This window comes from Vicugna pacos, chromosome 15 (assembly GCF_048564905.1).
Source record: "Vicugna pacos chromosome 15, VicPac4, whole genome shotgun sequence".
NCBI lineage: Eukaryota > Metazoa > Chordata > Mammalia > Artiodactyla > Camelidae > Vicugna > Vicugna pacos.
This window is the reverse complement of record NC_133001.1, coordinates 21,455,886-21,471,235: the sequence shown is the minus strand read 5'-3', so window position 1 is coordinate 21,471,235 and position 15,350 is coordinate 21,455,886. Positions and strand designations below refer to the sequence as shown.

General features: G+C 47.8%; 1 protein-coding gene across 3 annotated transcripts in view; it reads left to right on the top strand.

The window, feature by feature from the left end:
* SPTBN1 (spectrin beta, non-erythrocytic 1) overlaps nucleotides 1–15,350 on the top strand; it is a 184,600-nt gene that overhangs the window by 144,572 nt on the left and 24,678 nt on the right. For all 3 annotated transcript variants that reach the window (XM_072937740.1, XM_031675578.2, XM_031675579.2), the window contains 7 exons: nucleotides 349–1,219; nucleotides 1,322–1,459; nucleotides 2,272–3,028; nucleotides 3,835–4,037; nucleotides 8,843–8,933; nucleotides 13,813–13,959; nucleotides 14,805–15,068. In XM_072937740.1, the coding sequence (XP_072793841.1) occupies nucleotides 349–1,219; nucleotides 1,322–1,459; nucleotides 2,272–3,028; nucleotides 3,835–4,037; nucleotides 8,843–8,933; nucleotides 13,813–13,959; nucleotides 14,805–15,068 (2,471 nt within the window). The remainder of the gene's footprint in view (nucleotides 1–348; nucleotides 1,220–1,321; nucleotides 1,460–2,271; nucleotides 3,029–3,834; nucleotides 4,038–8,842; nucleotides 8,934–13,812; nucleotides 13,960–14,804; nucleotides 15,069–15,350) is intronic.

Sequence of the window (15,350 nt, the reverse complement as noted above, 5' to 3'; positions counted from 1 at the left end):
GATGTTTTAAAGGATTTGGTTTTGCCCTATTTTAGAAACAGTTAAACGCAGCTGTCTTCTTTCTTTCAGTTTGTGAATTTTTTTGGTTACTAAGTGATCCAAAAAAGTAATAATATTTGAGGCAAAACAACAACAACAACAACAAAAACCACCTACCATTACCCCTCCCTCCTCTTCCAAACACAATCCTAGAAGGTGCTCCGTTGCCCCATAACGTGGCCCTGCACTTAGAGTGAACTGGTAATCTAGTAGGAAGAGCAGGGGTGGGGGGTGTAGATTACTGCCTGCAGACGTGCAGGAGCCTGGGCTGAACACCATCACCCATGTGCCTGCCTTGGCGTTAAACAGGTTACAAGCCCTGCGACCCCCAGGTGATCCGAGACCGCGTGGCCCACATGGAGTTCTGTTACCAAGAACTTTGCCAGCTAGCGGCCGAGCGCCGGGCCCGCCTGGAAGAGTCCCGTCGCCTGTGGAAGTTCTTCTGGGAGATGGCGGAGGAGGAAGGCTGGATCCGTGAGAAGGAGAAGATCCTGTCCTCCGACGACTACGGCAAGGACCTCACCAGCGTCGTGCGCCTGCTCAGCAAACACCGGGCGTTCGAGGACGAGATGAGCGGCCGCAGCGGCCACTTCGAGCAGGCCATCAAGGAGGGCGAAGACATGATTGCTGAGGAGCACTTCGGGTCGGAGAAGATCCGGGAGCGGATCGCCTACATCCGGGAGCAGTGGGCCCACCTGGAGCAGCTCTCGGCCATCCGCAAGAAGCGCCTGGAGGAGGCCTCGCTGCTGCACCAGTTCCAGGCGGACGCCGATGACATCGACGCCTGGATGCTGGACATCCTCAAGATCGTCTCCAGCAACGACGTGGGCCACGACGAATACTCCACCCAGTCTTTGGTCAAGAAGCACAAGGATGTGGCTGAGGAGATCGCCAACTACCGGCCCACCATTGACTCACTTCATGAGCAGGCTGGCGTCCTCCCCCAGGAGCACGCTGAGTCTCCTGATGTGCGGGGCCGGCTGGCAGGCATCGAGGAACGCTACAAGGAGGTGGCCGAGCTGACACGGCTGAGGAAGCAGGCGCTGCAGGACACCCTGGCCCTGTACAAGATGTTCAGCGAGGCCGACGCCTGCGAGCTCTGGATCGATGAGAAGGAGCAGTGGCTCAACAACATGCAGATCCCAGAGAAGCTGGAGGACCTGGAGGTCATCCAGCACAGGTGAGTGGGGTACGGCGGTGACACTATGGTGAGCTGGCCTGTCCACCCCTCGTGACTACTGGCAACTGAGGAGGTGATCGCCCTGTCGAATTGCCTTTGCAGATTCGAGAGCCTGGAACCAGAAATGAACAACCAGGCTTCCCGGGTTGCGGTGGTGAACCAGATCGCGCGGCAGCTGATGCACAGTGGCCACCCGAGCGAGAAGGAGATCAAGGCCCAGCAGGACAAGCTCAACACGAGGTGAGCAGGAGGCCAGAGGCATGCTGGCTCCCTGTGCACCCGGCCGGCTAGGGGTGGGGTGGTGATGTCACTGGCTGAGCTTCACGGTCAGGAATTTCCTGCCCAGGGTCACTGGCATCGTGGCGCTGATGTCATGGCATTGGCATCTTCCTTTTGATGGACCCTGGTTTTACAAGAAGTGCCTCTAGGGGTGACATTGTTTGGGCAGCCCCTCACCACGTGGGATGCAAGGGCCTGGGTGAGACCCATGGTGGATGACAGCATCAGAGTGGCACCTGTGCTGTCCCTTTTAAAATAATTTCTGGGCTAGGGTTTTAGCCTGTTAGAGAGGTAATTGGCCAATGAAAGTCCTGATTATCAACATAGACCTTTGTCCTGACCTTATCTTTCTGTTGAATAAACACATTTGAATAGGTCGTGGTGGCAGGCTGGCCTGGGTTCTGAAGGTGACGGTCAGCCTTTGGGTGTGGAGTATGTTCACAGGGTGCAGCTCAGGGATAAGTAAAATATGCATGTAACCGAGTTAGGGGACCCTTTGGGGGAAAGATGTGTTGTCACCGCTCACTTTGCAGCTCTTTTACAAGTCCCTCTTTGTGTCAGACTTTTTCCAGATTATATTGTGTCCCTGAGCAGTTTCGGTGATGATATTTGGTGTCCATACACTGAGGGAGATGATTTTCCAAAGACACGTAGTCAAAGTAGAAATGGAGGGGAGAAAATTGCAGCTTTGACCATCACTGTTAATGTCAGTGTCCGTCTCTGAACTTCTGGCCTCTCTCACACTGCTCTCTCTGCTGCCCCTGCACCCACAGGTGGAGTCAGTTCAGGGAGCTGGTGGACCGGAAAAAGGACGCCCTCCTGTCCGCCCTGAGCATCCAGAACTACCATCTTGAGTGCAACGAAACCAAATCCTGGATTCGGGAGAAGACCAAGGTTATAGAATCCACTCAGGACCTGGGCAACGACCTGGCTGGTGTCATGGCCCTGCAGCGCAAGCTGACCGGCATGGAGCGGGACCTGGTGGCCATCGAGGCGAAGCTGAGCGACCTGCAGAAGGAGGCCGAGAAGCTGGAATCCGAGCACCCCGACCAGGCCCAAGCCATCCTGTCTCGGCTGGCCGAGATCAGCGACGTGTGGGAAGAGATGAAGACCACGCTGAAGAACCGCGAGGCCTCCTTGGGCGAGGCCAGCAAGCTGCAGCAGTTCCTGCGGGACCTGGACGACTTCCAGTCCTGGCTCTCCAGGACCCAGACAGCCATTGCCTCAGAGGACATGCCCAACACCCTGACTGAGGCCGAGAAGCTCCTCACGCAGCATGAAAACATCAAAAACGAAATCGACAACTACGAGGAGGACTACCAGAAGATGAGGGACATGGGTGAGATGGTCACCCAGGGCCAGACCGACGCCCAGTACATGTTCCTGCGGCAGCGGCTGCAGGCGCTGGACACCGGCTGGAACGAGCTTCACAAGATGTGGGAGAACAGGCAGAACCTCCTCTCCCAGTCCCACGCCTACCAGCAGTTCCTGCGGGACACGAAGCAGGCTGAAGCCTTTCTTAACAACCAGGTAAAGCATCCCCGCCACCTCCCTGTGGGAGCAGCCCCCCTGCCTTTGGAAATGTTGCCAACGGGGCCGCCAGTTTAAACCTCACCATGTGCAATCAGAAGAGTAACTGAGAGTCATTTGTTCCTCCTCCCTTCTAAGGCACTGAAACCTGTGACAGTGTAGGGGTCAGGAGTTGAAGGTTCCGCAGGGGCTTTCTTACTTTGCGAAGTGTAGTTCTGTTGCCGAGGACCTCTTGCCTTCACAGTATGTCCAAGTAGTGGCTCATGCAATTGGTAATGTTCTGTTACAATATTCATCTCCTCTAAAACGTACAGTGAGGTGTTTTTTTGTTTTTTGTTTGTTTGTTTTTTACCCCCTGAATGGCTGTCTTCCATGCTCAGGGACTTCTCCTGATGACGATGACACAAGGCAGAGATCAGAGAGAGAAAAAGAGCTGAGGTTGACCACCAACATCCTGATGGTTAATCTCTCTTAAAAGATGGAGTTTGAAGGGCCTGTTGCTATTGCCTTATGAGCCCATGAGTGAACCCTTGTGGCCAATGCACAAACCTTTGTTTACTTCCCTCACTCACTTTGGGAAGAAGTTTAGAGCATTTAACCACTTACGGTATCGCACAGGATTTTTTTCCCTCCCAACACTATGTCATCTGACTCCATAATTTCGTTTAAGTGTAACAAAGCAAATGTGTTGCCACATGTGTTGAAAACATAGTGGGTAGGAAAAAGTGCTTTTGTCTTTCTGGAAGTGAGTTGTGTTTCATGATGTCTCATTTTGCCATAACTTTGTTTTCCCCTTTTTAAATAAGGAATATGTTTTGGCCCATACTGAAATGCCCACCACTTTGGAAGGAGCTGAAGCAGCTATTAAGAAACAGGAGGATTTCATGACCACCATGGATGCCAATGAGGAGAAGATCAATGCAGTTGTGGAGACCGGCCGGAGGCTGGTGAGCGATGGGAACATCAACTCAGACCGCATCCAGGAGAAGGTGGACTCTATCGATGACAGGTACAGTGCCCTGAGGTTCTTAAGGGAGTCGTCCACCCTGGGAGTCTATAACATCTAAATCATTGACCACAGTCCTTGGGGCTGTGGGTATAAATTCCCTAGCAGGCAGGATATGGGCACCCTAGCAAAATCTAATCTACAAAAGAAAAGCCTGAGAAGCCAAACTAATCCTTAACCGAAGATGTCTTTGTGCTGAGCGGCACTCAGGGTGTAAGCCACACCCTTTGAGAGGTGACATCCAGCATGTCACCTAGTGGGACCCTGAGAACCAGGCACTTCCCCAGCTACGCCCACATTCACCGTCATCCATGCAAGACTCCTCTGAGGCCTGTTGGGGGAAGTGGGGAGGGAGGGCAAGGTTTGCTGGTCCTGAGTAGCAGGCAGAGCTACAAAGGAGCATCATCAGGCCTTTCTTAGAAAACTGGCTTGGATAATGCTGTCATGAGATCTTCTTCATAATAGGAGAAAAGACCCTTTTCCTCTTCTGCCAAGGCATCTCCAAGATTATATGATCTTATTTTTATTTTTACTTCTTTCTTTCTTCGTATTCCAAAAGATTTTTCTCCCTTCCTGAAGGCCAGTGTTCTCTGTAGACACCCCTAACTCTCTGTCTGCCTTGGTTATCACTGAAGTGCTACGTCTGGGCAGATCTGCTTTGGATGCATCAGCGTGGGCTGGCTCTGGGCCGGCCACTTTTGTCCCAGGGTGGCTCATCTCAGTCAGTCGCTAGCCTTTGTTCCAGCTGATCTTCTCTGGTCCCAATTTGGGTGGATTTAAGGGCTCATTGTGAGATTGATGTCATCGAGAAACAAGCTCTTCCTCAAGGTTTCTGTGGCCTTCAAGTGCTAGTGAAGAGGAAGAACTCCTTGCTCAGAGTGTTTCCTTACTTAACATGTCTGAGAGGGTCTCCTGGGACCCTGGGCCAGATGAACTTTTTATGATACGCAGTGAAGAGAGGGAATTACTCTTTCCCCAAAAAGACTAAAATCCTGACTTTAGCCAGCCTGCCTTTTGCGCTGATTTAGACCCAAATCCATATACCGTAAGTGTGGTACTATGAAATAGGGTGTAAGGTACATTAGGATAATGTTGTGTCTGTTGCTTTTTAAATAGCTGGAAAAAATAAGAAGAAAAGATCTCTCCGCCAGGCCTTTCTTAGATGAGTGTGAGAAACAAGCATTGGGCAAGGAATTCTTAACCTGGAAATAGAATTTCCTTTTCTCCTAATGTTAATTCTCATTATTTTGTAAACATGATACCCCACGTTCCTCCACGTTAGGTGCACACAGCTGGTTTCCTGACAGCGGGCTTGGCCGTTGGGGACACTTGTATTCAGGCAGGCGTGCAGCTGCCTGGCAGCTTCTTCGGTGTATTTATACGTCCCCGGTGCTGCAGCTGCGCGGGCTTGGAAGCAGGTGATGCTGTCAATACCAGAGATTCCGGGATATGAGAAAATGTTTCAGCATCTCTCAGCTGTGGCTTAACCTTCTTTTTGCCCTTGTTGGAGAACCTGGGCTCCTAAAGTTCCAAGGTCCCCTTAGGATACCTATTTCTAAAAGGCAGTGGGAGGAGAGTTCTTCTCTCCATAAGCCTAAGAAAGATGGAAGGGAGATGGGGCTTTCTACTGATCTACCCTCAGGAGGACTATGTTTTCTTATTTTCCTCGACTGGTGTTTACTGAATTCTGATTTCACTTTAACATCCCCAGAGGCCTCAAGATCTGAAACTGACTCTAGAGGATACAGGTCTGTTACCAAAAAACCCACAAATCTGAGTTCCATGTGGTGTTGGAGCACAAGCTAAAGTAAATGTCTAAACCTTCAGATCTGATCCCCATCCAGAAACATTCTGATGCTCCTGTGAAGCTATTTTTGTAGAACGCAAAATTATCATAATGTGCTTACGTTCTGGAAATCTCGCCTGTTACCACTGAGTCTGTTGAAATGAAAAAGTACTAGAACAAAGACACTGGCTCTGAACAGATGTGGGTGGGGTGTGAGTGGCCTTCAGAGTGCTTGTGACTGGGCAGAAAGGAGCCTGCCATCCAAGCCTGCCCGGGGGTGCGAACGGGTGAGCTTCCTGGCTCAGGAAAACTCCAGCCCCGAGGCCATCCTGTGAAAAAAGGAAAAGTGTCCAGTTTCATAAAGCCAGACCCTGTCTCACATAGGGAAAAAGCTTTAAAATTACCAGCCCACTTTGCCACAGATACCTGTTCAGTTCTTCGCTTTTCACTAGAGGGAGAGTTAAACCCCGTATCCACCTCATTTTGAGTCTCATTGTAGGTAAGAGATGAAAATAAAGCAAGAGATTTAACCTCGCTCCAGAGAGCACTCTTAGGACTGTGGGAAACTACAGCCGATTTTTAGAAGGTCCTTCCCTGTAAGTAAATTCACGATCCAGCCTTGAAAGACCTTTCTGGTCTCACTTCCCGTGAGCACCGTCAGTTACCACAAGCACACAGTGCAGCCACGCTGTCTTCCCTTTGGGGCTTTCTGAGTCAGCCGCTGGTCTCAGCTGCTAGTACAGCTGCTTTCACTCCACAGAGCACGTTACTCAGAGGCCACCATCATGCCTCGCAGACCTGTGTCATTTGGACACGGGACCCTAAATTACTGTTAGGCCTTTGCCTCCTCCATGGACCCACTGCAAGAGAAAAATTGTCCAGACAAATCTGCTGGGCACGTGTGAGTCTTGATTACGTAAGAGATACATTCAAGATTCTGTCCCATGGTATCTGTCTCTCAGTGAGTTGTCTGATGGTGTTTGAAGTTATTTTTACTTCCGTCATTCCCATGAGCTTCAAGGTTGCACGTCCTGATGCAACTGCCCGTGTCTCTGATTGTTCCCTGCCATGCTAACATCTTTGTCTGACGCCACGGGAGGGAATGGGCCCTTTTATTCAAGGCTTTTGACTAAAGGCAGGATTCCTGCATTTTGTGACTTAACTCCAACTCAGGTTACCTTCCTCCTGAATGTTTGTTTTATTTTCTTCAAAACCCCTACAGATGGTGATTGGAATTTGAGAGTTGGGAACTTGAAGAGCTTTTCTTGACATTCCATCCCCACCCACATTTTTAGATGACTCATTCCTTTAGCCCCAAATCAGTAACAATCTTTGAAAAAAAATTTTTGTTTTAATTTTTGGTCTCTGAGAAAGGATAGCAGTGAAGTAGAGGGGCTTTGGCCTTCAGTTTTCTGTCATTATAAAAGCCACTGTTAAAAATTTGGGCAGAATCACAATAAAGAAAAAAACGGGAGGAAAGTGGAAAACTACCTTTTAATCTCATCCCCAGCACACACACACCATTTTAGTTTCTGCTTTCTTATCTGTGCCTTGGAGTTTTACGTCATTTGCTCTGCCTGAACTCTTTTCATTTAGCATTATATAAGAAGTATTTTTCTGTTTCTGCAGTTTGCCTAAGGGGCATAAACGTATTAAGACCTCTTCTCCTAAAACTAGGGAATCCTCTTCAACTGAAAAAGAAAAAAATTTAAAAAGTCATTGTATGTGTCTCGCAATTCCCGGACTGTATTACTTGTGTTTATTTTCTTCTGTGTTCTGTAGTCACTGGTAGCTGTAGGAGTGGAGAGCATTTCCCTTTGGTCCCAGGCAGACCACAGGTGCGGTGCTGTGTCTGTCACTTGTTGCCAGCGCTCACTGGGGACCTGGGTGACGCATGGCATTCCTGTAAGATCTTTCTTGGTCCGGAAGAGGGTCCTCTAGAAGCCAGTCAGCGGCAAGTGCTGCCCGAGCTGCCCTTTCTTGGCGTTGTGCAGAGTCAGAGGTCGTGATCTTCCTCTTCCCCACCATGGGGGCTGGGGGGCTGGTCGAGAGACCTTGCTTAAGCACCACAGCCTTGGGGGTTGGATAGAAAACCCCAAACCTCCCGATTTGCACTGTCCCTTCGCTCCTCTCCATGCCCTGCACTTCGGCTGGCCCGCTGGCTTGGGTTCCTTGGGACTCTCGGGGAGCTGTGTTCCTGCAATGCTTCTGATTCTCAGTGTGGCCCGCTCTCCCCTGTGGCAGTAGGACCATGTGAAGGTGGCCCTTTGCATGGCACTCACGGAGTTCGCGTGGCTCTTGTCCACAGGCTGGTGGTGGTGAGTTCTGGCACCTCCGCATTGTGTGCTGAGAAGCCCTGTGTACTGCGTTCGAGCTGGGGAACGTTCACCCAGGTCTCTTGTCGTTGACCAAGCTCAGCAGCTCCTTCCAACTCTTGCAAGGTTTTTTTTGGTTAAGGTTTTGTGCTTTAACTTCTTTAAACCTTGGTTACGCTTATCTGTTAGTAAAGAGTAGGGTTGAGTAGGTAGATAATCTCACGTTTACAATTTTTCATTCCTGGTTTATTGTTTTGGGTGAGTTTTTCTCAAGATGGGAATCTGGTTATCAGGAAACATTCACTAAAAGCCAGTCATGTGGTTTTATATTTTCTTAGCTGCGTACACAGCCTGCCACTCAGGTCTGAGTTTCTTGAAGATCTATTTCATATTCTCCCACAGCTCCTAACATGGGCAACAGCATGTGCTCAGGTGCTTCCCCTTGCACCAGATTTATGAAGCTCATTTGAGTGCTTCCTGGCCTGTTGCCTGACTGGGACAGGTGTTTTGGTCTGTTGTACCATGGCTTACTCATTTTGAAGATGCTACACTCTCTTGTTAGTCTTGTCCCTGTGACGTAATTGAGAACTGTAGGCAAACTGTTTTCAGCATATACAGAAACCCAGGAAAGAATAGAGTTATAAATTCTGTATTTCAAGATTCCCTACTTCCTTTTTTAAAAGTAATTCTTACTTTTATTATAACAGACATAGGAAGAATCGTGAGGCAGCCAGTGAGCTCCTGATGAGACTGAAGGACAACAGGGATCTTCAGAAGTTCCTGCAAGATTGTCAGGAGGTATGTCTCCCTTTAACCCCTCCTTTCCTCTTCTGTACCAAGAGCCATCAAGCACTGGGCAGAAGAGCCCTTTCAATTATAAAATTACCCGAGGCCAGAAATTCATATCACTTACATAATTTGCAGGTGGGGCCGGTCAGTTCTCTAACCTACAAACTGCCACTTAGAGTAACCAGATTATTATAATATAGAATGTCGTGTCTGGAACTGTGCTGTTCAGTACAGAAGACACTAGCCACATGTGGCTATCTCATTTTAAATTAAATAAAATTAAGAATGTAGTTTCTCAGTCACACTGACAGTGTTTGAAGTGCTCAGCAGCCAGCTGTGATTCATGGCTTGCCACATTGGATACACAGATATAGGACATTTCCATTGTCGAAGGTGGTGATATTCTAACACATTCTATAACATGAAAGCATCTAATACTATGTTTTAACTATTTAAAGTAACACATATTTAATAGTATGAAAGGAAAGAATAAAGGGAACTGCATTTGACTACCCAGGTAAGAAGAAAGATTTAAAAAAATACCAACTGGGGAGGCTGTGGCTCAGTGGTGGAGTGCATGCTTAGCATGCACGGGGTCCTGGGTTCAATCCCCAGTGCCTCCATTAAACAAACAAACAAACCTAATTACCTACTCCCCTCACAAAAATTTTTAAACAAACAACTAAATAAAAAAATAAAAAATGAGTTTCTTATTCACTGAAGACCTTGAAATTATTCATCTTTCAGGCTCCTCAGGCATGTGTCCAAGAGCAGTAACCCTGATTTCAGACTCCGAGTTTTAACATGTGGTATTAATCTAGTGATTCTCATACTATTTCGTTCTCCCCTGATACATGCATAATAAGCAAACTTGAGAAACTAAAGTCAGCCAGAAAAATACAATCTCTCTGCAAGCTGGTTGGCAGAAAGCATCTAGGTGACTTCACATGTGTGAGATCACAAGGACATCACGTTTCACTGTCTCCCAGAGAGCAGCGGTGAGGCTCAGCCCTCTCTGTTTTATTAGATTAAATCCTATCAGAGGCAAAAATGGGATGAAGAGCATCTAAGTGAAGCTGCAGGGACACTGGGGAGAGGGAGCTAGAAGGTGTGGAGAGGACTGAGGTCTTGTGCTTAAGAACATGACTGAAGCCATCACAAACCCCTCACATGCAAAGTTGCAGCTGTGTGTTAGGAGAAATACAGCTCTAATAACAGTCGTGTTAGATCGTCGGTGACAGAAGCCATCCTTCATGTCCAGGAAACTGCTGTCTTGCTGTGAATCTTACAATATGCTCTAGCAGCTAAACCTTACAAAGGAAAGAAAGCCCCTAAACCATGTCGCTCAGGGTCTGTCGGCTTCAGGGCCATACTGATAAATCTTGAGCTCTGGAAGATTTGCCTGGAGCCAGACAGGCTTAGGACAAGAGTGCCCCTTCAACTGACACCCAGCATTAACAACCCATTTGAAGAGGATACCCATTTAAAAGAGGCATTCACGTCCCCAGACAAGGCATCGGGCAGTGTAATGGGATCCACTGGTAGCTGTGCAGAGTTGATACCGTGCTGCAGTGAATACCAAGTGGTCCTTCAGCTTTGGAAGGAGTGAAGGTTGTCAGGAGGTGTGTGCAGCCTGGGCTGTGCCTTCCCAAATTGGAGGTCTTTAAACTACCTGGATGTTTCCCTTGAAGCACCATCGGTGACTTGTTTTAACCTCAGGCCATATAGTAGGGGATGTGCTGGGGAAATCAGTAGGATTCCATATCCTTGCTTAAACGGCAAGTTGATGAGATGTAATTCCTTGACGTGAGCCTGGTGAAACATTTGGGAAGAAGAATGCCAGGAAATGAGCAGAAGGTGAGAGGCCAGAGAAGCTCAGTTGAAATTTCCAGCCCCCAGTTTTCCCTTTACATACGTGTGGATTCATAAATAGAAATGTGTGGGAAAAGTAAGTAGATAAAACGATAGTCCTTCCAAGTAGAATCACAGGAAATAGTCAGTTTCAGTAGATCTTTTGATCTTTGTTAATGCTTGTTCCAAATTAGCATCCTTGGTTCAAGGCGTTCACTCCTTAACACACACCAGTGACTGTGAGGCACGCTCAGAGCGTTCAGTCCTGTGTGATTTCTCCTGAAAGTATGCACAAGGGTCTTGGCTGGGCTTTTTGTGCCGGAGATGATTCACAGTTCTCTCTGGGACTGCTCTGCAGTCTCCCTGGTTTATCTTTTCTTTCCTTGAATATCATTTAGTACAACCTTAGGATCTGCTGGGAGTCCCAGCTGTCCCACAATAGCAGAGACTGCTTCCACATAGTGGCGGAATTTAGGTCAGGTTTGGAGGCTGTAAAACCCTTAGTGAAGAAGTACAAGCAAAGGGGTGATAGGTATTATTCCCTGGCTGTAAACTTCCCGTCGTTCAGCCTCATTAAAATATGCCCCAGACTCTCAGAGAGCCAGACTCTAAGAATGGAGCTTGCATGTAGACCAGTCCTACATTTGAAAACCTAACTATTGTTGTGCTGCTAGATATTTACAGAGCACCCAGGGGTCAGATTTAATACCACTGCTGGTACCATTCTAGGTCTAGGGAGCCCAGGTCGCCTCCTTGTCACACTGCCTTCCTGGTGCATTGGGGGCTAGAGGAGGCTGGGTAGTGAAACCTCCCGGGGTTGCCACCCTCCACAGACTCTTTCTGGAGGGGTAAGTTTAGTGCAGCAGTGCGGGGTGGCGGGGGAATGAGCAGGGGCCATCTAGGCCCAGTTATACATGGTGCTACAGAGAGCATCATGTTTTTTGTAGTGTTATTTTAAGGTGATATCCTGAAAAATGAAGGATTTAAAAGGTACTAATTTCCTGTTTTATTCTCTCCCACCATACCTCCTGTTTTTTGAAACTGATTTTCCCCCCAGGAAAACAGTGTAACTAGATGTGGTGGCACAGGGGTAGCGAGTTCAGTGCTTTGCTTTGAGCTTAATTCAGCGATCAAAGCATTTTCCCTATCCTTTCCCAATCTGCACAGTGTTCTTTTCTGCAGAGAATGAGTATATTCTTAAATGACCTTTGTAAATGCCCACAAATAATAACTGTGGTTCTGATTCCAGAATGCTGATGGAGGGCTGATGAACTAGCAAGTTCCATGGCTCCATTTCATTGTGCTGCACTGCATGCTGCTTTATCTGTAGGGTGATGTGTTCAGCAAAGAGCAGATTTGTTTATAAGCCTTTGATTTTTATGTAGCTCTTTTTTTTAAATCTCTCTCGGGTAGGTGGTTATGAATAGCACAAATATGTGAATGCCCTTTGCACTTTGGATAAATGCCTTTTATTGTGTTTAGTGTGTGTGTATGGAATACAGGGGAGCATTTGGCCATTTGGTTTCCTTTTAACCTCTTTTCTCCTTAGATTGAATGGCCATAGCATGTCAGATCTTAGCGACTTAGATAACTGTAAGGAAAATAGGTAATTCTTTTAAAGTAGGAAATTTAGTGTCTCTGTTGTTGTGGAACAAATCTGTGGTCCTTGCCTGCAAAGAGCTTTATGAAATTTACTGCTGCTTTCCCCCTTGATAACGAGGGACATAAGAGATCTCGCTACCTTTTACTTTCAGCCTCCACCCCCTCCTGCCTGGTGGGTGAGTGTCCTGGGGTAGGTAGAGCCGGAGTGCTCCCGTGACCCTCACACCCCTCCTTGACATCGTTTCCAAAGAACAGACTTCCTATTGTTGAAGCAAATTTATGGAGAAGCCTTTCCCAGCAGCAGCCCAGCGTGCGAGCAAATAGCCTTGGGATTGTTGATTCCAAGGGTTCCTCTTGGTTTTATACAGCATTTCTAAACCTTTGGCGGCGGCACCATACTGCAGTTTGGCGCACATTTGTTGCGGCAGCACTGGGCATAAAAGTGGTCACACAGAAGGGACATGGCCCCTGAAGGCACTTGCTTCTGGTTCCAGGCTGACCTTTTGTGTATTTGCGTATCTTCCGCCTGGGCAAACAGAAGCTCTTCCTGGCTAGTGCTTTGTATGGGGCAGGAGTTGGGACCCTGGCGTGGCCAACTACAGGCAGGCAGTGCGGAGCTGGACAAATCGGGATGAGAGCCAGCAAGAGAAGCATGTCCAGGGCCTGGGGCTGGGCTGAAGAGAAGCCCCTTTCAGGCCTGTCAGCGGCCGGCAGGCTCTGTGAAGAGGCTCCTCAGAGTTCAGATCCAGGCAGATGTGTTGGGTCTCAAAATCAAGTCGTGTGAAGTATTGTTGGTGTGAATGGAAGACTCTTTACAGTGACAGGCTTTAGAGGGAAAGGTGAAGTTGGTTCAGACTTGAAGGGAGCATTGAGAGGACACTGTTGTTACTTTACCCCTGCAGTGAGCACAAGTTACTTCCGCTCTGTGGCATTCCCATAGATACGCCCAGGAGGGAGGGAGGGATAAAAGAGTGAGGGGTTTGGTTTTTATATAGTAGAACTAAAAGAGTAAAAAGATTACCAAATGGAATAAAAGACAGTTAATCATGATTAACGTGGTATAACTGGCCATGGATATTTGAAGGAGAGAGAAGGTTGTGACTTAGACTGGTCAGGGCAGAATTTTAAACACAAACCTTTGGGGGAAGAGCTGGTTAAGAGAGCCAAACAGTTTGAAAGCTGGCTCAGAGCACTTCTGTGCTTCTGGGTTTAATATTAGATACATAGTTTGGTGCAGGGCTCAGGTACAGCATCCATACAGTGGAGATATATGTTGTGATGGCTCAGAGTTGTAAAGTGAATGTTTGGTTGTCTGTTGCCATGGAAACATGCAGTATGCATAGTGCGACGTAACACCTCTTCCCAGGCAGAAAAAAGGCTGATGTCTCTGATCACAATCTCTGAAACCTTCCTGATTTTTTTTTTAATTCCTAAGCTGTCCCTCTGGATCAATGAAAAGATGCTTACAGCCCAGGACATGTCTTATGATGAAGCCAGAAATCTGCACAGTAAATGGTTAAAACATCAAGCATTTATGGCAGAACTCGCATCCAACAAAGAATGGCTTGACAAAATTGAGAAGGTGAGTTAAAATGTTTAGTGGGGCTCCACTAGTCTAGCTGTGGTGAGAAAACGAACGAGGTAGGAATGAGCTTCTTTGTATTTAGTACATTTTTTAGCATATTTGAGTCGTATCTGACCACAAACAAATTACACAGCCAGGAGCAGCCCCACCTCCATTTACCAACTCCTGACTTCAACCCAGCAGAAGGGAGAAAAGCAGAAACCCAATCCGGTGGCACAAATCACCTCCATTATCTTTTAATGAATCCAGGGGTTTGATCTCTGTCTTGTCTCGTCTGCTGCACTCCATAGACCGTGGCCCCGGGCAGCGCCCTCACTGTTTGATCGTGTGACGTGTACTGGGCTGCAACAGAGACTGGTCAGCCCCAGGGACACAGAACTTAGAGAAACTTTAAAATACATAATATTTCTATTTTTCCTGGGTGACTCCTGTATAGTAGACACTGTAATAATTTAAAACGTATGGTTTTGGCACAGGTTCTTTGTAGCATAACTGAATGTGCGACGTTCCCCACCGTCCCTTCTCTTTCTCCACATTCTTTATATTGTTTCAGACTCTTAACTGTTAAAATAATGCATATGGTCTCTTGGGGGGTGATGTGAAGGGGATGAAGTCGTTGGTTATTAGCATTAAATGTCCCAAAGCCCCAGCAGTCACTTGGTGCTCCACTCCTGTGAAGGCCATAATAGACTGGGCCATTGTGGGTTTTATTGAGCCAGAACTGCGTGTGGAAAGACTGTGTGTGTGTTAAATGAGTAACTAAATCACAGATCAGATATCTCAGGTTTGTTTTTCAGTGACATCTATTCTCCTGAAAGCTGTGTTTATGTGTGTTTTTCCAGGAAGGAATGCAGCTCATTTCAGAAAAGCCTGAGACAGAAGCCGTGGTGAAGGAGAAACTTACGGGTTTACATAAAATGTGGGAAGTCCTTGAATCCACCACCCAGACCAAGGCCCAGCGGCTCTTTGATGCAAACAAGGCTGAGCTCTTCACCCAGAGCTGCGCAGATCTGGACAAGTGGCTGCATGGCCTGGAGAGTCAGATTCAGTCTGACGACTATGGCAAAGACCTCACCAGCGTCAACATCCTGCTGAAAAAGCAACAGGCGAGTGGGCAGGGCCAGCGCACCCTCGGGGCGGGGCTGTTTCCCTGCCCTTGTGCTCGTAGTCTTAACTCGCAGCCCGGTTCTCAAATACCTGCTTCCTGTGAAAGGGATTTTAACCCAGCACAGTGGGCTCTGACAGCATCCGGGACATTTGTAGAGTCAGCTGGAAAGACACAGTGTCACTAGGAGTACTGGGCATCTGTGCGTGAATCTTCTTTGACTGTCATCTCAGTTGATGTAGTATCGCCCTTCAACAGTTGAGTAAATATTCACTTCATTTAG